Source organism: Carassius carassius, chromosome 36 (assembly GCF_963082965.1).
Source record: "Carassius carassius chromosome 36, fCarCar2.1, whole genome shotgun sequence".
In the NCBI taxonomy this organism is placed as follows: domain Eukaryota; kingdom Metazoa; phylum Chordata; class Actinopteri; order Cypriniformes; family Cyprinidae; genus Carassius; species Carassius carassius.
In genome coordinates, this window is record NC_081790.1 from 27,009,573 (window position 1) to 27,037,207 (window position 27,635).

A 27,635-nucleotide genomic window follows, 5' to 3' on the forward strand; every position below is an offset into this window, starting at 1 on the left:
AAACATGTATGCACAAAATAAGTGCATTGCATCAAATTATTAATTTAAATGTAATTACATAATATTTAAGACCCCCTAATATAAAGTGGGACCAAATTAAGTCCTTAATTGGGTAAAAACACACACTAATTGCATTTAATTAATTTTGCACTTATTATTTTAAAGCGTATTATTTTGTTTAATAAGTACTCTTTTCAAAATAATACAAATTTGACTTTTTTTTTTTCCCATTAAGGCATTCCTGCAGTATTTATGTTGCATCGGTAACCCTGCTGTTTGCATTAATAGTGGCCATGTCACAGTTAAAGAGAAATGTGGTTAATTGAGATACACACTTTCAATCTGAACTTTTCTGTGCAGGCAGATTGTAACAGAAATCTCAGTCAAATCATGCTGTGATACAGACACATTGACAGGAGCCTGTTCTGTCAGAATGCCCTGTGTGTGGGTGGATGCATGTCTGGAGGGGTGCCGGGGAAGCATGAACTGCTTACGTAATCTAAACACGCACAGGTAAATGCTGTGTTGATCTTCACACATATGCAAGGATGAGAGTGAACTGGAAAAATGAAACCATGTATGTGAGAGTGAATATAATTGTTTCATTTTTAACAAATACATTTATGTTATGTAAGATTTTATACATTAATAATTTACATACTGTAAATACCATAAATACCTTACATACCTCATCACTCAGTCAGCAAAGGCTTATTATTATTATTATTATTATTATTATGTACTGTAGGCTCCATTAATCCTTGTATGGAATATGGATGGATGGATTTTTGTGTTGGGAAGTAACTAAATAAAGGTAGTGACCTAATTTATCACTTGTAGTAATTACTAATCACCTATACTAATTACTATATTTTACCAATAGCACTACAGCTCAAAAACAATATACTGTTTCTGTTTCGCACTGTATTGAAAACACAGCTATACGGCCAAGTTCAGTTATCTTAAACTCTCTCAAATGTAGTAAATCATGTTTTAATAACATTCATAATATGTGTAATATTATAATATTTTAGATAAGTGAGGAAGATCAGTTTTGAGCAATTTTAATTTCCCTAGTATGAATATAACAATTATCATTATTGAAATGAAAGAACAGTTTCTGTTGCAAGAGAGAGAGAGAGAGAGAGAGAGAGAGAGAGAGAGAGAGAGAGAGAGAGAGAGAGAGAGAGAGAGAGAGGGGAGAAATAACAACAACATGTAGTTGATTTATGGCCTCGGGTGTGACATGTTGCGTATCTAGGCAACTGTATTCATGTTCCATTCTGTTGATTAAACTTTCAGCATGTTTTTTATGAGAAGCACATAAACCGGCCCTGGCGACATAGCCGGACTGAACCAGACCTGAGAACATGAAGGTATCTTTTGTTAGAGAGGATGACTTGAAATGAGAAACCGCAATCTCATAAATTCAAAGTCTTCAGAGACCTTCAGAGGCCGCCTTGATTATTGAGGTTGTAAATAAGGCCAGCACGGGCTGTAATTAATCCACTGTCTTCTTCTTCTAGACAATGACGAATTCTGTTTTATTTGAATGAAGCAAAATGATCAGTTTCCACTGTCATTTTATTCCAGAGGAATATTCACACTGCAGGCCACGATCGAAAAATAAACCCAGACATGGTGATCAGGATTTGCAGAATGTTTTGTATCACCCTAAATGAGTTTATTTCACAATAATAGCCAGCTGATTGTATACAGATTACCTAATAATTGAAAAATGTGCAAAAAAAAAAAAAAAAACACGTATCAGGTAAAATAGAGAGTAACAGTTAGTTTTGATGCAGCCAACCTCATATCTCTTCCCTTTTCCCATTGCATATCAGCTAGGAGATGCATTTATTTAAAAGTACATGAAGGAAATCTGATTAATGAAGTTCCTCACAGGTATTTAATTGCCCTATAATTGAAATTGGATGTGGTGTTTACATGTTGATTGGATGGGACGCCACATTGACAGGCGAAGACCTTCGAGGACACCTTTACTGATCAGCAGGTTCACTATGGTCAGGTTTAGGTCCCAAAAAATCAGCATCTAATGATTTTAACGATTTTAATCATCCTCATATAATATACTAAAGCTACAGTACTGTATTACTAAAGTACTGTATTTATCCTTTGTGAAAATTGGTTATATTTATATATATAAATAAATTATTTTTTTGTGCTACTGTTGAACCAACAATATCTAATTCATACTAATTCGTACAACCTCACTCATATGATTTTGTATGATTTGTCTAGACCCCAGTGACGGGTAGGTTTAGGGGCGAGGTTAGGTGTAGGTCGTTCATAAAAATTCATACAAATTGTGCAACTTGTAAAATACGTACAATTTAGCACAAATCGTATGAATTTGTACAAATGAGGTCGTACGAAGTCATACGATTAGGCTGGTTGAACTGCCTTTTGGTTTTGGAACTAAGCTCAAATCCAGTGACAATCAAACCATTCACCCTATCTAATCCTTAAAATATGTCTCTGACATTTTAAACGACAGAATGTTGTCCAAATACCTCCTGAGCAATGATTATGATTATGATTACAAGTAGATTGGCATATTTCACCATAAACACCATCAGCATCAAATATGGTCTCCACTTCCTATGGTTGCATAAATGCTTTGAAAGTCGTATCGCGCTCAAACACAAAATGCAATTTGAGTTCTGCTCGGACTGTACACCACATCTATGGGCTATTTATTGAGAGCTGGAGCCAAAGCCAATAACTACAATGCACAAAAGGTAACAACTTCGAGTGTCAAGCATGGCTGGATAAAATGACTCATCATCTACTGCTGCTGAAACAATGAACATGAACAGGGTGAGAATGGCTACAATGGGAAGACTTTAACTGCCATATACATGTTAGTCTCAGCCTCAGACAGAACACCTAATATTAAAAATCAAGCTTAAAATGCAGTAGAAATGATTATAAAACATGTAATGCTTTATTGTGTGATATAGCTGTTTGTGCATATTAAGTCCACTCCAATGGGAGTTAAAGAGGTGCTGCAGCAATGTACAGTAAAAGAAAAATAATGTGTTTTATATTTTAATTCATGTAAATGTCTCCTAGTTGACTGCAAAATTGAAATCATGAACTTGTAAATGAGCATAATATGGACATTGATTGTGTTTGAGGAACATATAAGAACGTTTACTAAATATCCAAACTGTACGTACTAATTATAATAATCAGTACATTTATAGTATTTGGAGAAACATTAATCTTCAAATCAAGTCTGCTAAATAGGTCCGAAATGTAACTTTTTTTAATGAACTATGAATGTCAGCAAATTAGTAAAGTACACTACAATTTAAGGCATTTGCGCTTAAAAGAATGACAATGCCTTAAATAAAAATAAATAAATAAAACAAATAAATGCATGGTGCAATGTTATTTCAGCACATTTTGAAGTTTGTTTAACTGAATTGCGGATGTTTTGTTAACAGCATTATTATAATTTATTATTATTTTGCGCTATAACACAGCTTACTAAAGTTGAACAACTCTTTGTATGTGTGTGTGAATCCATGTATGATCGCATGCGTAAGCAGGCTTTGCATTTATGTGTGGTGTCGTGCGACTTCACACACAAATACATCACAACCAAACCCCGCGGCTATCCCTCTAGCCGGCATAAAGAGATGAAGCTCTTTTAGGACGGCCTGGTTTCTCGACCACCTAACTGGCCTCTTTCTTTCTCTCCATCTCTATCCTCTGTGGCCTCTCTCCCTCTCCCTCTCTCGCTGGCTAGTGTAGCTGCGGTCTGGGTCCAATTAAAATGCACGGCACTCCAAAGCTGAAGTTGGTCAGCAGTTGTGTCAGGAGTCTTGGGCTCTGACTGATGATGGAATTATCAGGATGTGATAGACTACAGTTCCCTAGCCTCCATCAGAGCGGATGCTGCGTCCAATACAAGCGTGCAGCGCTGCAGGGTAACTGACCTCACATCAGTGCTCTGTGGAGGGGCCATCACTGCTGACCAGATGATTGAAAATTCTATGTGTGTTGTACAAATGGAGTTGAAGAGCAGCAATGGTTAGTAACTGATTAAATGTAATCTGGATTTTAAAATTAGTACTTGTTATTAAATTACATTTTAAAATACTAATTTTTTTTTTATAGATTACATATTATTGACAAAATAGTAATAAACTATCAAAAAATGAATATGACATTTCATGTTTTAAGAAAGTGCTTTAATTTGATTGATGACATTTAATTAATTATTAGTTTTGCATTAAACTCATGAATCCCCTTGCTGTTCTTTTACAAACCCCAGTTCGGGAAACTTTGACGCAATTCAAAGTTTCATGCAATGTATGTGACCCTGGACCACAAAACCAGTAATAAGGGTCAACTGTTTGAAATCAAGATTTACAATCTGAATACACAAGCTTTCCATTAATGTATGGTTTGTTAGGATATGACAATATCTGGCTGAGATACAACAATTTGGAAATCTGGAATCTGAGGGTGCAAAAAAAATCTTAATATTGAGAAAAATCCCCTTTAAAGTTGTCCAAATGAAGTTCTTAGCAATGCATATTACTAATCAAAAATTACATTTTGATATATTTACGTAGGAAATTTATGAAATATATTCATCAAACATGATCTTTACTTAATATCCTAATGATTTTTTGCCAAAAAAAAAGAAAAGAAAAATCCATTCAATGTATTGTGGGCTATTGCTACAAATATACCTATGCTACTTATGACTGCTTTTGTGGTCCAGGGTCACATATTTTCTCTTTGTATTTTTATATCAACAAAGTGCAAGATCCTATCCTATTTAATTCAAAGGGATAAACGAATTAGGTCAAAAGTAATCTAATAGTAGTCCAATTATATTACCTGAAATGTGTATGAAATGTACTGGATCACATTACTAACTACATTTTTTTTTTCGTTGTGTAATTTGGAATGAGTAATGGACTACAATCTATAATTCATAATTTCTACCAAAAAAAGGTTCTATGGTATATAAATGCATTTTGAGAGAATATGAGAGAATATACATACAGACAGACAGACAGACAGACAGACAGACAGACAGATAGACAGATAGATAGATAGATAGATAGATAGATAGATAGATAGATAGATAGATAGATAGATAGATAGATAGACTTGCTTCTTTGTTGAAATACAATGCAATTTGCTGAAGGACTGAATTGAAAAGTACATTCTGTAGCAAATTTATAGTCCCTTTGCGATATCAGCAGACAAACACAAGACTTGTGATGAATAGCCAGACAAGCGAATATCTGGGTGTGGTGTAACAAAATTTTCCCAGACTTTGTTGTTTCGAAAGCATCTTGTTGTCCTTCAACAATGTAAACGTGTGCAGAAATATGGACCATGAATAGAAACCTAGAACTGTGTGCTCAGCCTTTGTGAAAACTGTACCTACACAACTTTTTTTACAGGAGGCGGTGGGGATTTGTGGGCATACAGGATGCAAGAGCACAAAGTGCCTTTCCATCAGACAGTTCCTTGTTTTCTTTTAGTACTGCCTAACCTTGAGATTGATGCTAATAAACCATGAGATGTTTCATCTGTTTCTAGAAAATGTCTGCCTTCATACTGTCACTTTAACATTAAGTCTTGACATGATACCAGGGGTAGTAAACTTAGTCTTAGTATATATATATATATATATATATATATATATATATATATATATATATATATATATATATATATATATATATATATATATATATATATATATATGTGTGTGTGTGTGTGTGTGTGTGTGGGTGTGGGTGTTTTTAAAGCACAAAGTTTTGAAAGCTTTCCTACACAAGGAGACATTGCATGACTATGTATGTACTGCGTCAGTCAATGATATCGTATGCTCCAGATAAGTGAATGCTTCATCAGTGACTGGTAAGGATTTAAGATTTCTAAAAAAGAATCACGTGTACCTCCGAAGTCTGGCCGAAGGCGTATGTCATACCCCTTCAGTAATTTGTCCACTGTTGTCTTGGCCACAGATATTCCGGAATTTCCGGTGGAGGTGCTGCAGGAGAGAGAATTGAGAGGACTTTTTGTTGAAATTCAGCTACAGCAAAATATACATCACATAGCTAATTTGTTCATTCATGTTATTTGATGAAGTCCTGTATGATTTTATTTCACTGCATTTTGTATTTATTCAAGATTTTGTATTTCTTGAATGCTGCCAATCCGAAGAGGCTTATCTCTATCAATATAACCACCACATAATCATTAACATAAATCTATGGGACTGAATAAATCACTGTTTTTCTTTTTTTCTTTTTCTTTTTTTACTACTGAAATCTCCACTAAATCTAAAAAAAAGTAACACCTAAACATTTTTTTGCTGATAAACAAAAACATCACATTGTTAGTATTGAACAATGGGTGGTTAGTTCAACATGAAACTTTGACAACTGGTATGACTTGGTTTATCTGGTTCAAACATGCAGTTTTCAGCCAGGGTTTTCAATTTGGGGTCCCAGGACCCTCCAGGGTCTGTAAACAGATGGGTAGTTGATGCATGATATCACATTCTTTTTTTTTTTATCAACATCAACATTTTTGTATAAAATGCATATGAATCTTTAGGTGAAAATGTAGACCATTTTAACATGTTGCCCTCACTAGCTTATTGTAGATGGATGTGTGGTGTTATGGCTTATGACAAATTCTGCAAAAATATTCAGTCTCAATTACTATGAGGTCATTAAAGCTGTATGAATAATAATTAATAAATACGATAATTTTCAGTGCAGTATAGAATGTTATACAGCGAGATGTTATACAGCAAGATGTGTCAGTGTTACATGTAAATGCAGAAAAAATATATATAAAATTTCTATTTTTACATGTTTAATAATGTATTTTGAGGGGGTGGGGGGGGGGTGGAAGGGGTAATATGGAATTGTTGGATGTGCTCGGCTAAATATGTAAAAGAACGGGGATCCTGCTTGGTCTTTAAAGGTTTAAAACTCTTTTTAGGGGCACATTTTTGTGTTTTTTTTTACAACAGATAGTTTGCACATGACAGCCATTCTCGATTAAAAATGCACAAAAAAAAAAAAAAAATTTAATCTGAAAGTAATGTAGTAACACGTCGAAATTTTTGGGCCACCACTGTTGATTTAAATTTTTCAACTGCCAATTTATTAATAATGGAAGTGTGATGAGTAAAGGCAGAGATATTTATAGTATAATCAAGCTTGTCATTTGTCTAACAGGTGTTCCACAAACACAGTATGACACTGAGAAAAGATACGTGCATTCGGCCTCAGAGGCTTCAAAACCACGTCGCGTCTCAATGATCGCAAGTGAACTCATGTCATTAACCATTATTGACTGATAGGCGTCGTCGTTTTTATTCTTATTGGCTGAGTGATGATGGATCTCTTCTAACGCAAGCGACATGGTGGCATGGGTGGGGGTAGATCACAAGAAAAACATTGATTATTTGTATATTTGTCTTTCACTCATTGGACCAAAAACATAATAGTTACAGGTGTTTGAATACGTTCTTAATAAAATTAAATAAATAAATATTCGTTAGTCTTGCTTCAACATATTGCTTAGCCTATATGAGATTCAAAACACAGCTCTGTTATGACCTGATTTTGATTAATGCCAGAATACTGAGTTGTCATTGATAAATCGCAAGGCAAAGTGGATGTAGAATATGGTTAGAAAGATATACATACACACACACACACACACACACACACATTCGTATAACGCTATTTTAAATAATTGGTAATTAACTTTTTATCTGAGCGGGGATTTTTAAAAGGGGATAATGTGTAACTCACACAAACAAAAGAATACTGTGACGAATTATAAATAAAAATATATGGTTAGTTTTCAATAATAGGCCTATGCGCTATAAAATCGATGCGAGGATGTTTCTTACACATACGATTTCTTTCTCTCTCTCTCTCTCTCTCTCTCTCTCTCCCTCTCTCTCACACACACACACACACACACACACACACACACACAGAGAGAGAGAGAGAGAGAGAGAGAGAGAGAGAGAGAGATTCGACTGTTAATTCACGTAAAAAAAAAAATGTCAATACGTTATTAAACGTTATGCAGTCATGATTCCCAATCATCTGGGTATCTGTTTGAATTTGACGATATGTGGCCTCATTTGTTTAATCCAACAGTCATAATTACCAATATGTTTAATTTCCTTACCTTTGTGCAAAGCAGACAAAGGACAAGGCCGCCAGAGCAGAAACAATTCCACATAATTTGTCTTCTTGAGGACCCAACATTTCCACAAATCCGTTAATTCAATTTCAGTAATCCAACCGCCCGTGCTCCAAACAGATGTTAAAAAAAGAAAGAAAGAAAAGAAAAAATAAGTAGAAAAAAGAATCCAAAAGAAGGGGATGGGAGAAAAAAGGCAAAATTATTGACTAAGTTCAAAGCACCAATGCACACATTTGTGATGTCCCCGCGAAAACTAAAATAAAAAAAGAAACAGGAAAAGGAGAAAAAAAACTAAAATAAAAATAAAAAAGGGGAGGGGGATTGGGGGAAAAGAAAAAGAAAAAAATATTTAACAGGTCCCAGCTGTTATTCTTCAGCTATGGAAATCCGTGCAGGTCAGAGACCCCCTCGATCAACACCAGAAGATCAGACATCTCTCAGCTTCGACAGGACTTCTGGAAAAAATGCTGGAAAGTCTTCTTCATCCAAACCATGGAGAAAAGAAAAAAATAATATGATGATGAAAAAAGGGAGGAAAAATGGAAGAGTATCAGTCTTCTTCTACACCTGTCGTCGCAGTTTCCAGGTCCAAAGCTGTGGACAAGCCATGGCTCCAGTGATGCTCCTTCAAAGAGGGGGTGCTCCACAGTGTGTGATATTTTTATTTATTCCCCCACTCAGCTATAAAGGTTGGAGGTGGGAAAGAAAAAAATGAAATCTGCATCCCCTACTGCTGATGGTGGAGAAGTTCCTCTCAAAGTCACAGGGGAAAAAAGATGCACATTTAAAGAAATGCAGCAGAAAATATCTGATGCAGACGTCAGAGCTTGTAGTCCATAGTACAACCTTATATGAAGCAGACGCAGGACAGAAACGTGCGATATATGTGCGTATCACAATAAAACGCTTGCAAATGTCCAATATTTGTCTAGCCTATTGGAAAAGCCCCCTTATCTCTCGATTGAATCCCCGAGCATGTTCCTGCTCTTGTTCAGAGCAAATGATGACACACTTGAATTGCAATAACACCTCCAGGAACCGAGAAAATAATCAAGACCGGATCAAAAATCGCCGACGCGCACGTTTGGATTTCAAAAGAAGGGAAAGGGACATTGACTTTTCTGAATGTGCTGAATAAAATGCAGGTGATTGTTGAAAAAAAATAAAAGCGAAAGCGAACTAAAGAGGAAAGGCAGTCTGTCCACGCGCTTGTCTAGCGGAGGAATGATGTCTGTACTTGTCGGCTCGCGAGCTGCAACCTATTAAAATGCTGCGAGAGTATCCCAGGGCATTTTCATGCATTTCTTCCACTTTTCCTCATTCTTCAGCCCGACACACTCTCCAAAACACAAACTCAGAAATGGCTTAAATATGCAAATAATGATGGAGAAATAACCATTCAAAATCAGTACCGCCAACATGCAGTTTGAAATTTCAGATCAAGATTAACGATCAAACGAAATGATAAAAAAATGATCGTGTGTACTGCACAAACACGTAAGAGGTGTGATTTCTTTTCCTTGTATTTTTTACTCAGAAGATGAGGGGATGCAGGCATCTGCTGTCTAGTTGCCAGGCAACCGTGCTAGCAGTGATGCAGAGCAGTGGTGTTTCGATGGCACATTTAAAGGAGCTTCTCTGTTGAATCTCCTGGACAGGAGGCCCCCAGTGGTGATGTGGGCATCCTCGATCCCCAGTTAGCTCCTTGATGGTCCCTTCTGAAACGTGAGGCACATTGATGTGAAGGGCAGAGACAGACGGCCGTCAGCACTATCTGCAGTAGTTCAGCTGTGCTTACAAGATTAATTTAATGAGGCATTACAAGCCATATCAGTAACACCCCCCATTATATGTTTACTGAGTGTGATTCAAATGTGTACTTGACAGTGGTCTTGGGTATATGGATTCCTAATAATAATTTTAAAACCTTACTAGTGCTGCATGTCACAATGAACATAATTTCAAATGATCACATATCTACTAAATATATTCTTCTGGGTGGTCAATGTTTGTCTTCTTTAAAAGAAAGGCCCAATCAGATGTACATTTGCTGGAGCCGACTGAAAAGTAATTTCAGGACCATGGACAGAATAATATTCATTCAGCTGGAGAAGAGTGTGTTCAGGACCACGGACAAGGCTCTGGATCGCTGTTGTACAGTACGTACATGTAGAAATGAAGGACTGAAAAAAGCTAACCACTAAGTGTTGGTTGTGTTTGTTTTCATTTTGGAACATTCCCTAAGAATCCATATGGTTTATGGACATGTAGTCAGAGTAAAAGTCAAAAATACATGCACTACACCTGTTCTGGACACAGTAAACAAGCTTTGTTGTCTTTTAGAACTAGTCTTTTATCTTATGTTACATGTCATTCTCTTGGACTGTCCATTGTTGTTGTGCTGAATGTTCTGGAGAGTAAATTCCAGTGGGGGTGAAGCAACCTTTTGCTTTCATAAACTAAAACAGAAAAGGTAACACTTTATTTCAAGGTGTCCTTGTTACACATGTAACGTGTACTACTATTATAATAACAATAAATTATGCATAAAATCATGCAAGTAACAATAAAACAAACCCTAATCCGAACCCTAACCATATTCTAAGTGCATGTAGTAATTTAATATTGCTCAGTACTTAAATGAATAATTACACTGTAACAAGGACACCTTAAAATAAAGTGTAACCACATGAAATACTGTACATCATTCCATCCATCATGAAAAACACCTTTAAGAAATTCCTTTTTTTTTCATTATTTAACTTTTTTATTTGATTTTTTAAATACTTATTATTATTTCTAGCCTTTTATTTATTATCTCCTATTTCCACTGAATTGTATATATTGTTGTTCTTGTGACAGCTAACTAGGTAAACCAATATACAAACAACTAATAGTTGTGTCTTTATTTGAACTTTCCAACAGAGTACAAAATTCTTCTTAATATTATCACACATTCATATCTTTTGTTTGTCTCCAGATGCATATTTCGGAATATGTCAAGATTATGTAATTCCAAATTATGGCATCACCATGTGAAACGGCCTCAAAATTTAAATTTTTGGTCTAGGTATCATCACCAACATGCATATGTGCTTTACAATAAATATGCATTAGTCAGCTTCTGTGTTTGAGATTCAAGGAGCAAATTTATCATGTGATTAGCTAATGGAGTCATGTTTGTACGAGTAAAGTCCTGCTAATCCCATAGACCCGAGGGTCCTACACGGATACAAGTGCTTTCTCTGGTAAAATGGTGAAAAAATTGACACAACTCTTTCAAGTGCATGTAGAGAGTACAAAGGTAATTTAGACACATCCCATAGTTACTTTTAAGTTTCACCCTCTATCCAACCTCGGGTTGGATACAAGACATCTTTGCAGTCATCTCATTAAAGTAAGGTACTTTAGCGAGAGCTACAGTCTGTCCGAATGCCGTTAGATGCTTTAATGAATTAGAATGACAGCTATGATATTAAAGACCACTGGGACAATGACAATGGAAATGACAGTGCTCCTTTGACACTACTGTATGCGTAGTTATTTGAATCTAAATTGCTTTACAGTCAAGCAATAGAAGAAACATGACTGCAGGCACAAGAGACCAAGATTTCTTGATACCTGCCTTTCTTCCTTCTTTCCTTTTTTAATTTTTTATAGTAAATTCAGCTGAAATCAATCTCATCGGAATGACGATCATCACTGTCATCATCTTTATAAATTCTTCTGCATCATATACGGATCATAGTGAAGGTAATTTTTCATATATGTGTGTGTATACATTTTATACATAACAAATATACATATATATAACACATTTTTGTTACTATGCTTTCCTTATTTATTTTGCAGTATTTCATTGTTTAACTCAAACCACCAACTCCAAAATCTCCAAACATCAGTCATTCAATCATATTATGTTAAACATAGTGTCCGCACTGTTAGACCTTACCAGGTTTTTTTTTTTAACAACAAAACACTGGCTTTTTTTACAACAATTTACAGCAAGGGTTAACAGTGCACAGGACCAAATGTGTTCATGAAACACCCAGCTATTCTTCTCAAAAATTCATTACAATCCTTCATCACCTTACATAAAGAGCCTATTAAATGTTGGGAAGCCACAATCATCTATTATCAGTTGTAAATTTGTCATGCCCTTTCTTTTTGTTGTATGTTGTCTCAGGGGAGGATGAGAAAAGAAAATGTGTTTTTGTCTCCATTTAAATATCTGTAAACTTAAAAGCAATCATGAGGTAAAATCGAATAGCTACAGCAATTTCGCCAGTGCTGACTCACTCAAAAATTCGCTTCGGAAAGCATACGTGAACGTATGCACCTTGGAAGTGCTACAACACTTGAATCTGTTTGTTGCAAATTCTCTTATTAAAAATGTCACTCAGTTGTGTTGCAGAAGGCTAATTAAGTTTTTTTTTTTCTCTTTCTCCCTGTGAGGTTTACATCATGATGTATTGCTTTATCTGTAGGAATGCAGTCCTGAAACGGCTTAGATAGACATTCTTTCTGTTTCCGTTGCTGAATTCTGAAAATGCAGTTTTGGGCAGTTTATTTGTGCTTACACCAATTATTTCAAACTTTGCTTGAGTATGACATGCACTGTAGTGTTTTAAAATCTGCAGAACAAAAGAGGACACTGAATCATTCACCCATTTAAAGGGATAGTTTACCTGAGAATGATTTTTCCTAAAAATGTGCTTACCCTCAGCTGATCCAAGATGTAGATGAGTTTGTGTCTTCATCTGAACATATGTATGTATAATAAATAACACACCTCAAATCTTGGAATATAGTATACAGTATGTACGTAGATCTGACCAATGTTTGATCCATACCATTCCTTCATTGTTCCTGAGTTGCAATGCACCTGTTGTGTCTGGACTCTTGAGGTACATGCATTTAGAATATGAGAATAATTCATATTTATGTTGAGTCCCAACACATGCACAGACTCTTATTTATACACGCGTGCACACACACACACACACACACACACACACACAAGTTGCATAAGACATTTGAGTTACTAAGTCACTCTCACATCTTGGATATAAATAGCATCACATGCTTAATGCATTGCTGCCCTCAAGATTCTTGCCTGCTTTTTTATACACACTGTTCTTTGCTTACATCTAAACTTGCATCTAAAATAAGACTGCTGAAATGAAAAAGTTAATTTATAATATGTTTTATTGCTATTAAACAACTATGCTTCCATGTGCTGCCCCGCAACCAAGGCAATACCATTTGTTGGCAGAACAGACAGGTGGCTCCACTACATATTCACATTTCCTTAAAGATTTTTTGAAACTGCTGTAGATAAATTAAGCTATTGATTAGAAAACCAGATTTCTTGTTAGTTAGGCCTTTGTTAGCTGTGTAATTCAGTCTTTTCATGACTGGTTTATCAGTAGATCAATCAAGTAAGGCCTTTTACCAGGGCTGGATTTCTGATTGGGCCCCAGGGTCTCAGACTTGCCACGGGAAGCTGAAAACCACACAGAAGCTGAAAACCAACTTACGAAAAGGAAAAATACCAAAAGCTGTGGAAAAATACATAATTTCAAAGTATATAGTAAGAAGAGATTGTCAAAAACATTTTTGTAGTTTTGTATTATTTTTTTTACATTTGTTATATTTATTTTTTCCCCATATGGTTATTTGAGACATTTCTCATTGGTATTACATGGTTTAATGTTAGAAAAAAAAAAAAAGAAATCTTCAATGCATTTTGGGTACTAGTCATAAAAGACATAAATCATCCAACGTAAATTTCAGAAGTGTTGAATGACTCTCTCGACTTTCTATATTTATGTTAAATGCATATACCACATCATTTTTATGCATGAGTAATAACAGATTAGCCTGTGTATGTTGTCAACACACACACACACACACACATATATATACATCTATATTTTCACAAGCACTTAGTGATACACAAAGAATATAGTGATTTTTGTACTGAGTATCTCAAACTTCATAAAGATGCATTAAAAACACTTGTTTCACAGTATAGTCAATTTTGTTTTTATGGTAACTTATGGTAAATTATTTGATAATTTAACATTTTTAATATTTGATTTTAGTTTGATCAGTGTCACATTTCATCTTTATAAAATAGATTTTCTAAAATTGTGTTACTGTGTGTTTAAACTGTTACTTCATTGGTTAAATAAGATAATTCAATACGAATAAAAAAAACTGTCCATTTATTAACTGCAATCAAAACTTTTATAAGTAAAAATATTAAGAGAGTTTCTGCCAAATTTCCCTTATACTGTAATATAATAATAACTGTATGTTCGGTAGTGATTGAGGACAGACTGAGGACATAATTCCCCTTATTTGTAACTTACACATCAGTTAAGTAAGCTGTAGGGCTCTCACATTTTTTGCCAATTAAATAATATCTGTAAACTCATCATCATTAACGTTAGTCATTTTCCTACAGCAGGCTAACCTGCTTTTAATATGAAATTTGAAATAGTTTTCCATCTTGCCTCGAGAGGGAACAGAGCGTTCCAGTGTCACGGCAAAAACACAAGGTTGAAAAATACATCCCGATAACAGTCTCACCTTGATGGGAAGTGTCCCAGCAGGAGAGCTTGTGGCATGTAGAAATCAATGGTTGTAAAACTGATGAATGTTCAAGACTTCACTGACGACTTTCCGCGAGGCTTTCATTCATCTGCTTTCTACAGCCAATCCCACAACCCCCTTCCCTTCGTACATGATGGGATATGGGTGGTCATAAGATGGAGTTTTCTGACAGCAGTCATCATGTTCAAACTCAATGGCCTTATGAATACCATCAAGGATCATTTAACCCAAAAATACAAATTCTGTCAATGATCATTACTCTTGAGACATGAAAAACCCAGTGATGTTTGACATCATAAATAAAGTTCAGCCAGTTCCTGACACAAAGATATTGTATGGCTTTAGAAGAATTGGATTATAGTGTGCTAGTCAAATTGATTAATTTATATTTTAGCTCATAATAAGATCACTTTCCTTTAAGGAAAATAACACACAACAGTCATTTATATAATTCCCAATTGTAGGCTCAATCTGATCCTGATACTATGCCAATTTACTCAACACGAGTAACTAGAACTGACCCATTTATGTCAATGCCAGTTGCTCAGGTGGTGCATGACCCCTAGAAGATTTTGACCTACTTACTGCGACTGCCAATAGATACAGAGGCACGCTAATGTGGGCAAGAAAGCATGAATAGGCAGGCATGAGTTTTTGTAGTGTGGGTGGTTGGAGGAATCTGTCTTTCATTCATTCATTCATTCATTCATTCATTCATTCATTCATTTATTCGTCTATTCATTCACCAATAAAAAAACAAACAAACAAATAAATAAGCTAGTAATCGCTGAACCAGACTATTCAAAGGTTGAACAAGCAGTCTCACTGGCTGTAAAATCAGCAAAGGCAAGTCAGCTTGTTATGTGATTTCTAGCAGATTACATATAACGGACCAATCAGACTGTGCCATTTAGAGTATCTTGACTGAGCTATATATTTTCTAGGGTCATATGGGCAGGTTTTGTCTCTCACTTTGTATTTGTTAACCATAACACACATACACAATGCTCATTAATCTAACACGGTCAATTAGGTGCTTGTAGGGTGCACTAAAAAGGTTAATTTACACAACAGTATTATTGAACCATTATTGCCCTCACACAGACATGGGACATGAGTTGTAATTGATCTGTAAGTAGATACCCCCCCCCCCCCCCCCCTTAGTTACTGTTGCTACCTCTGACAAACAAAGGGAGCTGATAACTGTCTCACAGATTAACAGTACACATTCCCATAGCATCAACACCAAGCCAAAGCTTTAAAGTTACACTTTGAAAGGGGAATTCCCTTTCACATTTAGTCAAGGCCTCAAATGTGTGTCAGATAAGAGAGACGTCAAAGAATTGCAGAGTTTGGGGTTCTCCCGGGTCAGGATTGGGAACCACTGGTCTACACCAGTGGAACGTAACTGGCAGGTCACAACCTTAAAATGGGTGAAAAATCTGATATTTGGGAAAGGGAAAATTTGAGTCCAATCATCAATATTTTCACACAATACTTTACCTTCAACCCTTTAAAACACTTAAACAAAACCATAGAAAATGTGATTCAGATTACACTACAGGCATGTTCACATGCAACAACGAGGTTTATAATGACCATAATATGTTTTGTATGGTGAATTGACAACATAATAATTTGAAATAGAACGTGAAATAATTCACGTATTAACAAAATTACTAATTGTGTCTTGTTAATAATTTTCCATATTACTGTGCTTAGGCAGTCCATTGTAACATCAGTAAATGTTCATATTTGCTTAACGGTTTTTGGCAAAATCTAAGTCTTGAAACGCAACCAGCTGAGAACCACAAACCAACTAAACTTTTTTCTTTCTTTCTTTTTCAAATCAGCTGGTGGCGTTAAAGTTGCGGCCATTGCTAACTGATTTCCTCCACACAAGAAGGCTGAGAAAAACCCCTTTGAGCAGCAATGGCTTTCATTCCCAACACACAAAACCTTCTTTTCTTCTGCAACACACAGTGTATTCAGAGTACAATAAATCAGGTGGACTCAGCCTGGTGGATAATAATATATCAGCAACAATGGAAACCCTAACACATATTCCCACACAAATGAAATGCGTGTGCAAAGTGTGTACAGAAACATATGCAAAAGATGCCCCAGTGTGTCTGTAATGTAACACAGCCTGATGTAAATAGCAACGCCCCTGCTTTGGCCATAGACAGTGTGGGCTCTCAGTGAGGAATGCCTGTGAGAGAGGGTTAACGAATCTTTCTCGCAGATAGATATTGCCATGGAAACAGCTGCGTGACTGCTTGCAGTTTGTATTCAGTACACACAGGCAAGTGGGGTTGGGGGTGGTGTTGTTGAGAATGAAGCAGAGGCAGAACAATAGCGCAAGAAGTATTTTACAATTCTGAGAGTGCTGACGTTCAAAGCGCACTAAGCTCATATTTAAGAATTAAGAAGGGTGGAGTCGATTAAAAAGGGAAAACAGAAATCAAGGAAGCTGCCAGTTAGTAAAGCCCAATCTCCCCTTCCTATACTCAGTGTGTCTATGCTGTGTGGACATAACATGTCAAACGGTTTGTGCGGAGTTGTGCAGGATGCAGTCTGCTGGCATGCTTTGACACTGCATTTCCTGTAGATCTTAAATGCAGGAAATGCAAGATGAAACCATAAATAAATGACTAAATTAATTAGTTGCCAGAGTGCAAAACCTGAGGCAGTGTGGTTTGAGCAAATTGAGAGAGAGAGGCGAGCAAGCGAGAGAAGAAAGCAGCAATGACGTAGAAAAGGGGGCACACAGAGAATCCCCCTAGCCTCCTCCTCTGATTTCCCCTCTTATCTTATTTCTCTTCCTTCCTCTTAGAGTGCTGGCTGAGCTGTGCTGCGTTTGACTCAATCATTGGAGCGGTGCTCTGGACACATTTAGAATCCATCTTCACTGCCTGGGGCGACTGGGAGAATGCATTAAAGACCATGGAAAGGCACACTATTCATTGTAAACACTGTTGGTACGGCACACTCTATGTGTCAGATTCTCCATGTGAAAGAACGGCTTACCTAGAGAGGTCCTATATCACAATAGATCCAGTTCTAGAATTAGCGCAATGTAACCACTGCTTTTTTTCTGCAACAGCTACACTGCTGTTCTCATTATTGTTCCACATTTGATAAAACTTGTGATCTTTTTATGCAATAACAAATGCCTCATGCTAGTCTATTAAAATAAAAGATTTTATATTCTGGACATTTTAATGTAAATGGTACAGTGGATGAAAGAACAAATTTCAGATCATACATAATAAAAAGGCTTTAGTTCAGGAAGACTGGACTAGTCCTGCATGGGTTTCTGGGAAAATTACAAATGGGGCTGTATGCAGCGGGCACTCTGGAAAAGTCCTGACCTCACATGAGTCATAAGACCAAACATGACCCTCATTTTCTTTCTTTCTCCTTTTTGGTCTGCACATTTTGATGTTATGAACTGTGTTATTTGCAGCCGCCTGTCCTGGGATTTGGAGTCATCCTCAGGAAACAATGTGTTCATTTTGTGACTAATATAATCAACAGGATGCATATAAAATATTTGTAACAAAACATTAAATTGCTTAAAAAATGTTTTGAATGATGACTATCAGAATAAAAGCCATTATACATTGTGTCCTCATTCATCACCATTACAATTTGTTGTTATTTGTTAATTTATTATATTTTTTAACCATGCTTTCACAGTAATAATAATAATAATAATAATAATAATAATAATAATAATAATAATAATAATAATACTTATTCACAAGTACACCACTCATTCTGTGACATTTCTACTTTAAAACTAGTTTGGACTTCTATTGAGTCACTTAAGCACAATAGTCATTGATAAAATCATTAAAATGATAAATGATAAATGATAAAACATCATTAAACTTTATAAATACAAATCTGCTACAAAGATAAATGTAAAATATAGGTTGTTTTTTTATTTTTATGAAAGAATCCCAATGTGAGACTCACGTCCACAAAATGTATAGCTCAACAAGAGTATTCTATTGCAGTGCTCAATGCATTTTCTCATAGCCAAGATTACAAGGAATTTGCTGTCACATAATGTTGATAGATCTTGATGGGCTGCGTTCTGGCCTAAACCTGCTGTTCTTGCATCCAGTGGGGGTCTAACAGTTGTTGACACACCACTGTGAAGCCAGGGGTGTTCATATCAATCATTCATCACTGTGCACCAATGGGACTCCAATTTCACATTCACTGCATGTTTAAGAAGATGTTTTGGGTGCACCCTGATATGCATCTGATTATCCAAGGGAACTAAGAGAGCATTCTTTTTTTGAGGTCACCCATACTAATTGCAATCAGTCCAGAAATGTGATCACTTCACTGGAGATGAGTCCATTCACGAATCCAAAGCCAAGGAGAAAGCGGTCTATGAAATACCTCCTCCATATATATTTTAAGGCCTATCAGCTGAAGTTAATTGGATTGCATGTGTGTTTACATACTGACTGGTCTATATGCACAGTAATGTACAAGAGTACAACTAGTATGATGAGAGGCCTTGCTCACTGTGCAAATACCGTGCTTTTGGGCATATTGTTAATTAATGTGGGATTACAAATTTACTAGGTTTGGGTTTAAGGACTAGCCACTGAATGCCTATAAAATACATTGTATGCCTGCTTTTGTCAGACATTGATAACTGTAGTGTCACACAAAACATTCTTATATATATATTCTTCTGTAGATAAACCAGACTCTCTTGGTTTTACTTCTGATTTTCCTACATTAGACAGTTGTCAATTGTGTCTCTTTGCTCCAGGATGCAGGGATACTATTGCTGACTTCTAGAGGTGATCACAGAGCTTTGCGCTAATGATGAGAACATAAGGATGAGACCATAAAGATCACTGCATTGCTCCTGTGCCTGTGCATGTAAGGCAGATTGAATGTAATGATTGTATTCCCATGTGACACATGGTGGAAGGACAATGAGATTGCAAGAATATTTCAGAGGTAAAAATGACACTGGAAATTCCTGTTGATATTACAGGAATGTTCTGTGTTTAGTATGAAGTAAATTGTTAGTTCATGCAAAAAGAAAAATATTTCTGATCTCATTGTTCCTGTAGCTCAATTGGTAGAGCATTGTGCTATCAAGCGCAAGGTTGGGGTTTCGATTCCCCAGGAACACATGATAGGTAAAAATTGATAGCCTGAATGCACCGTAAGCGTCTGCTAAATGCATAAAAATAATTTAATTTACTCATTCCAAACCCATAAGATTCTACTGAAAGTCCATGCAAGAAAAACAATTCAACGAGTGATTCAAAAAGTTAATAAAAACACAGTAAATTTAATCTTAATCGTAGAACATTAGAATACTTGAATTAAACAATTTGATTCATTTGGATTACTTTATTAAATGTCATTACTGATGTCATGTGCAGGGGTCAAGTATTAATTCAAGATCACAGTTAATGTTTAAATATTATACTTTATTCACACAAAGCAACATAAATTTGTTCATTGCTCCCTTACGCACATGCATATGCATATTTTGAAAAAAATGCAGTTAACATGCTAACATACATAGACTGGAAGATTCTAACCAGGTACTGAGCTGTAGCTCCATCTACACAAGTCTGCAATGGTGTTTGCAAATGTTTTTTGGAACTATAGTTTCAGGAAACACTAGATCATTGAATTATGATAGTAACAACAGAACTGGCAACATAGTTGGCTAACAATGCTTTTGGTGCAATCCACCCTTGGCAGCAGTTATTTATCTAACCAGTCGAGGACCATTCAATGCTATAAAGGCCTGATTGATGATTTAGATTATAGTGGTGGAGTGGTGCTGTACATTATCAGCAAAGTGTGGCAGATTGTGCTAATCTTCTGCATCTAGCTTCAGACTAGCATTCCACAATACAGTAATTTCAGTACCATCTAGTCTTAACAAATTGATAGTACAGTGAAGGTATAAGTCAATGCATGTCTGTGTGTATGTGCAGTCTGGTTGTGTGGTATACTCACTATCAGGGCAATGCTACAAATAGTTTTTCCAAAGGGACTCATTTAGGGTCACTGAGGTCGCTGCCAAATCAAAATGACAGAAGAAGAGATCTGTAAATGTGTTCTGCCATCTGAACCGGACTGGGAAACTGTAATTAGGACTGAATAGGATATAAAGGGGCAACTTTCTGCACCATAAATTTAAATGGACTTTAAACGCTCTGTGGTTAATATTTATGATAACTGAATTTACAGACAAGCACCACCTCCTTAATAAAACACACAGCACAAGATTGAATCAATAAATAGAGCCACAGCTTTTCAACTGGAGTCTGCAGAACCCTCGTGACCAGGTAGCAAACACCATTAACGGATATATGGTATCAACTAACAATAATAATAAAAAAAATTCTACAGTTATGATAACCAAGAAAAATGTAGCATTCAACATGCACTCTAAAAAAAAGTGGTTCTTCGCTCGTAATCATAGGGGAACCACTTTTCGTGCCATGTAGCACCATATCTTTAAAGGTCCTCTACAGCTCCTTTGTCAAATGGTGCTATGTATACCCCATAATAGGTGCCATTTTACAATTTATTTTTTCAATAAAAATGGTGCTAAACAGCACCTAGAGTGGTTCTTTGGCTCATAATGAACCTTTAAAAGGGCTTAACAGGTTATTTGTATAGCAGTGGTGCTATATACATGTAGCACCTTGACCACCCTAAAGAAACACTGAAGAACCATACAGCAGAGGTGTGGACTCGAGTCGTGTGACTTGGACTCGAGTCAGACTCGAGTCATGAATTTGATGACTTAAGACTCGACTCGACAAAATGTACAAAGACTTGGACTTTAACATCAATGACTCGTGACTTCACTTGGACTTGCGCCTTTTGACTCGAGAAGACTTGCTACTTCCCATGAAAACCTGGGGGGGAAATGTTAACACGACCGCGCCGCTCTCAGTGTATCTGCATCTGTGAAAAAAATGTGCACCACCTGTATGCATGCAGAGAGCACGCGCGCTCAGTGTTGGGAGTAACGGCGTTTAAGTATAACGGCGTTACTAATCTAATTAATTACCTTTCCCATCATTGCAACGCCGTTATCTCTACTGAGAATGTAAAGTGTCGCGTTACTACAATTTGGTTGAATAAAGCTCGAGGTGTCATGCTTTGGCTAGTGCCCTGCTCACGCTGTCTCACTGCACGCTCTGACAACCACTAAACATAATCAGCGATAATCGCGTTCTCGAACTGGAAGTACCGGAAATTAAAGGCGAGAATGTTTCTGTAACATGCACGGTATGCCCAGGATAAAAGACTTTATTCGCGCGTGACATTAACTTCACATCAGACGCGAATTCGCGTCAAGGGGGCTTCTGCCAGTTGAGTTCACGCAGCATTTTCAACAACCATTTTTATTCAGATAATTTTCTAAATATTACTGTTATCGTGTCATGAAATGTAGTTTTAAAAGTAATTAATGCGAGAATGTAGTTGTTTTAAACTCAAATATCAAATTTTTTGAAGTTGTCGTCTTTGCGCCTTTGCATTGACTTAACATTGAAATCACTCGCGCCAGACGCTCTATTCGCGTATGGTGTGAACGCACCATAAGAGTTGGATAGTATTCTGTTTATTGTGCAGGCACTTTAGGCCTAATATACAGTTACAGAGATTTGCACTAATGGCCAGGTTTCCCTTTGTTTCTTTTTACCCAAGTTTAAATTTGTTTGTCTTAATTTTGTACTTGAATTTTATTTTCAATATTTATTTTTTATATGTTTTTATTTCTATGCATATCATATGGCAGGCTGCAATCTATTGAGTTCAAATAAATACAACATTTTCTAAAATACTTATAGTGTTTTTATTCTTCAATCAGTTAATATAAACATCTTATATATTAAAGATGTTATAGGACGTAATACTGACACCCTGATGAAGGCATATAGCCGCAACGCGTAGATGTACCTCTCAGCAAAAGAGTTTTAACGTTTAAAGCCAGTAATGCAATAAAGGCTTTTTAACTTTTCACTATACAATTCGAGTGCCTTGGAGTTCTAGTTCTTGATACCAAAGATAGTTTCGTTTGGCTATAAATATTACGAGGTAGTTGACAAAAAACGAGTTGCAATTTGCAAAACATGCGGGTCGAAGATTACAGACGGAGCTGCCACAACATCCAACTTTGTTCAACACCTGAAGTTGCACAAAGAAAGGTAAGTTTTGAACGAATGCTAAGCACCTTATCGGATGTACCATACTGTATCAACGAGACAGTAAACGCACGTCTCTCTTGCTGGTTCATGCTAACAAAAAATAGGGATTTTTGAGGTACATGAGTGTAGCACACTCAGATGGAAACCTCGCCAACATCATGTCAACGTCCGTTTTAAAGTACCATTTCTACCTTGCTGCTAGACGGATAAACACAAATGTATATCTCAGTCTCTCCAACACATGAGACAAAAACAGGCCATTGTTCTAGTGCAATATGCTGTTGAAATACAAGCATTTTTTGTGAAAATTTAAATGTTCAGTTTTTTACTGTATTTGATTAATGTCATTGTATAAAAAGAGATTTAAATGAATACAAATCTTACAGACATACATGATTTGTATACATTTTATTTCTGTGGTAAGAGGACTTGAAATGACTTGAAACTAAAATGGTAGGACTTTGGACTCGACTTGAGACTTGTTGGCTTTGACTTTTGACTCGACTCGGGACTTGCCCCTCTTTGACTCGACTTGACTCGGGACTCGAGGGCAAAGACTTGAGACTTACTTGTGACTTGCATAACAATGACTTTGTCCCACCTCTGCCATACAGGGGCTGAAATGGTTCTGTATACGGTAGTGGTGCTATATAGCACCTCAGTAATCCCAAAGAACCAATGAAGAACCACTGAAGAACCAAGATTTGGTGCTATAAAGCATTTAAATGGGTCATTACGAGCCAAATAACCACTTTTAGTACTATATAGCACCATTTTTTAGAGTGTTCTCTTTAGCATTCGAGCTATCCTATGACACTCATTGTGGATATTATCACCTGAGTTTAACTTTGTCTGCAAAATTGCCCCTTGCATTATATGAGTACTCACATTGGAGACCCAAGTTAAACAGATGGGCTATAAATAATCCCTGTACACTTAGTGCACAGTCATGCGATTACAATTGCAGTTGTATCCACAGCTGGAGGATATCGCATCATCTGTTGACTAAGGACCCTGGACATCACATTGGACTGGGAATATTTCACAGAGTGGAAATGTGTTTTGGTTGTGCATTACGAATCCATGGTCGAGACTTTCTATGAGGTCAAACAAATGAGAGTGCAGGCCCTCCCGTATCTGCTGCTGCATCTGTCTGTAGTGTGAGCTTGGTTATATTTGGAGACGTTACTCAGTGATGACATGTTTTTCACATTTCTCCGCAGGCGTTATGAAGCACGGGGTGGAGGGTGGGGGTGGTGCGAGACAGGAATGGGAGGGCATGGACCCAGAGAGACAGACAAAAGCTGGCAGTGAGGAATTATGTGGGGATTTGGGGTTCTGTTTATTCAGTGGTTTTTGCAAAGCAAAGAATCACCATTATTGTAATTTTTTACAACAGAAAGACAAAAAAAAAATCTGTAAACGAAAATGTATGCACTTTCATTGAAAATGGTCAGGATTATAAAGACCTCTTACATTGTACCTTTTTTGACTTGGACCAGTAAGAAACCATTAGCACCCTAGCAAGAGCCTGGCAATGTCCTAGCAATCACCCAGAATACACTACCAAACTACCAATAGTAATGCACTAAAAGCATCAGTAGTGCCCCCCTAACAATATACGTACTAGCAACCAGAACACCTTAACAATAGGAAAGCAAAGCAATCAGCCATACAGAGACTTGGTATTATACTGAATATTTGTATATGATTCCAAGTCATATCTTTCAGAATACCATAGAAATAGAAGTAATATGGGTATGATATGAGCTAAAGGTTACTCAATCAACACTCACCTTTGGACATGTCTGACAGTTACTCCTTGAAATGAGCCGGTATTCCATTGTGTATGACCCTAATATGGCAGTTTCTGGCAAATCGCATTATTACATGAATTGGTGAATTAGAAACATGAGTTAGGATTAGTTCCTATGTTTGAATCATATTCAGTAACTACTGTCATCATCAATATTGAGCATTGATATGTCCAGGTCCCACACTAGGACTGATGGAAGGGATGGATGCTTTGATGGAACAGTGAATAAAGAAGGAGGGGACAGACACTTAAGGCCTTCTCAGTCCTTAATACCTGGTGACTGATGACTCATTAATTTGACAAGCAATGCAGAGCAGGGATGGATTACACAAAGAAGTCTCCGGCCGGCCGTCCCCACAAGCATACAGATGAGGAGAGCAGAAGAGAGTGACAGATAGGAAACACGTGGGGAGGACAGAAATGTTTCTGAACATATCTGTGCTTTTATAAGCCAATAATGGTGACCAAACAGACCACATGTTCGGTGACATTTAAGCATGGCATGGTCACAGATAGGAAGGGGAGGGTTTAACAGAGGCGATAAGATCAAGCAAGACAGATAGAGAGAGATTACATGTTGTACTGTATCTATGTCCAAAAGCGTGCCCCTAGCCATTGTGTAGATGCACGTAACACAGAAACATTGAATTATTTGAGAATTTGAAATGCTTTTGTGCTAGGTATGTGCAACTACATATTTTTATTCATATTTTTTCATAATATATACAGTGCTGAGAAGTAACCGAATGTAATCATTTGGAATATGTAATCAGATTCCAAAAAAATAAGTAATGGTAATTAGCCTTTCGCCGAGCCCCGCCCCCCTTAGTTACTGTTGCTACTTCCGACAAACAAATGGTCAACACGACCAGCGCGACAGATTGCCATGACGGGAAGAGGTATACCCGTGCGTGTCAGTGACCTTTTTTGGAGTAATACCGCGATATCCTCCAGATCGAGGCAAAAGGGGTTACAGTATGTCGTGGAGGGAAAAAAAGCAAATCTGAGAAACACCATGACCTGTACCTCAAATGCAACCAGCACAGCCTTGTGTACCAGTCATGCTCTTGCACTGCCGGGAAAGTTCTCTTTCATATGTTATGGTCTATTATTGTCTATTGCGAGTAGCTATTTTTATTATTATCTTGGTAAGTAAAGGTTTTAAAAATGATAACTAAATACTAATTGAGTCTTAAATGCATAATGTAGACATATAGGCTAGCCTATATATATAATGTTGGCATTATTCTTTTATTACATTTCAGCTGCTATGGCGAAGCAAATAAGGCAGAGTCTTTATCTTAATTAATTTTCGTTATTGCCAAATACCCATCTTAATTTAGAATTTCTTAATTAAAATTTTTAAGAAAGACTCGTTTTTATTGGTGAGTTGGCCTATTTATAGGCTAAATGAGTCTATATCTAGGGCTATTTAGAGTTCTGAGATGTTAAGATGTCACAGAGGACTTATTTTATTTCTTTGTTCAAACTTCCAAGCGGCCTATTACATTAGTCATGTATAAATAATGTTAAAACATGTATAAATGACTCATTCTTGACAAAAGGCAAAAGAGCTGTGTGCGTGCATACATTTGAATAATGTCGGGCTGTAAACGGGTTCGGGCTTTTAAAAACCTGTCAATCAAAATGTACTTGTCTGGCTCGGGCCGAAATCTGTCGAGCTCGGGTCCTGTCAGGCCTAACTTTTAAGGCCCGATTACAGCTCTATTTTAGTGTCCGATTTACAAATGCCGTGGGCGCACCGCTTCACCATCTTGCTTGGAGTCAAAGTTTGTCGGAACTGCCTCACATAGTAACGGTTGTTATGATGTGTGATTGGACAATGGCCGTTTTGGGGGAGGGGCCGGCAAAAGGCTAATTAGATTACATTCCGTTTTAAAATACCTGTAATCAGGCTACAGTTACTTTTTTAATGATTACATGATAACATATTATCCACGTGGTCACATGACATGAAGGTATAATATTTTTTATTAAGTGTTTTTATTTTGATTGTTGTACTATTGAAAAGGATTTTTTTTTAAATTTTACATTTAAATTACCGTATTTTTCGGACTATAAGTCGCACTTGAGTATAAGCCGCATCAGTCCAAAAATACATCATGATGAGGAAAAAAAACATATATAAGTCGCACTGGACTATAAGTCGCATTTATTTAGAACCAAGAACCAAGAGAAAACATTACTGTCTACAGCCGCGAGAGGGCGCTCTGTGCTGCTCAGTGTAGACTACAGGAGCACTGAGCAGCATCTCTGGCAGCATAGAGCGCCCTCTGGCGGCTGTAGACGGTAATGTTTTCTCTTGGTTCATTTCTCTCTTTTCATGTCAAATTATTTTGATAAATAAGTCGCACCTGACTATAAGTCGCAGGACCAGCCAAACTATGAAAAAAAGTGCGACTTATAGTCCGGAAAATACGGTATTTTATTAGCTTTTTGTATGGTTCCTTGCACAAAACTATGTTAGGACCGCAAAACATTTCTAACATGCAAGATTTATAAACTAATATATTTTAATGTTTGCATGATCTATAAATACTAGTCACAACACAATACAAAAGAGCTGAAAGCTTTGTATAAGGAAGCAAAAATTATGTTGCTGATTTACAAAATGTGTTTTTATCTCACATTTGCTTTTATTAACACTTTCAGTTAACACTATCAACAAACAACGTAATAAAACATTGCCACAGTCATGTTTATGAGAAAAT

General features: G+C 36.6%; 2 protein-coding genes across 2 annotated transcripts in view; one reads left to right on the forward strand and one right to left on the reverse strand.

The window, feature by feature from the left end:
* gabrb4 (gamma-aminobutyric acid type A receptor subunit beta4) overlaps positions 1 to 9,602 on the reverse strand; it is a 40,833-nt gene extending 31,231 nt beyond the window's left edge. The window contains exons 1-2 of the mRNA XM_059526824.1: positions 8,224 to 9,602; positions 5,958 to 6,052 (exon numbers count right to left, since the gene is read on the reverse strand). Coding sequence (XP_059382807.1) covers positions 5,958 to 6,052; positions 8,224 to 8,303 — 175 coding nt within the window. The 5' untranslated portion in view covers positions 8,304 to 9,602. The remainder of the gene's footprint in view (positions 1 to 5,957; positions 6,053 to 8,223) is intronic.
* LOC132117501 (protein sprouty homolog 4-like) overlaps positions 1 to 27,635 on the forward strand; it is a 217,603-nt gene that overhangs the window by 161,351 nt on the left and 28,617 nt on the right. The window lies entirely within an intron of this gene.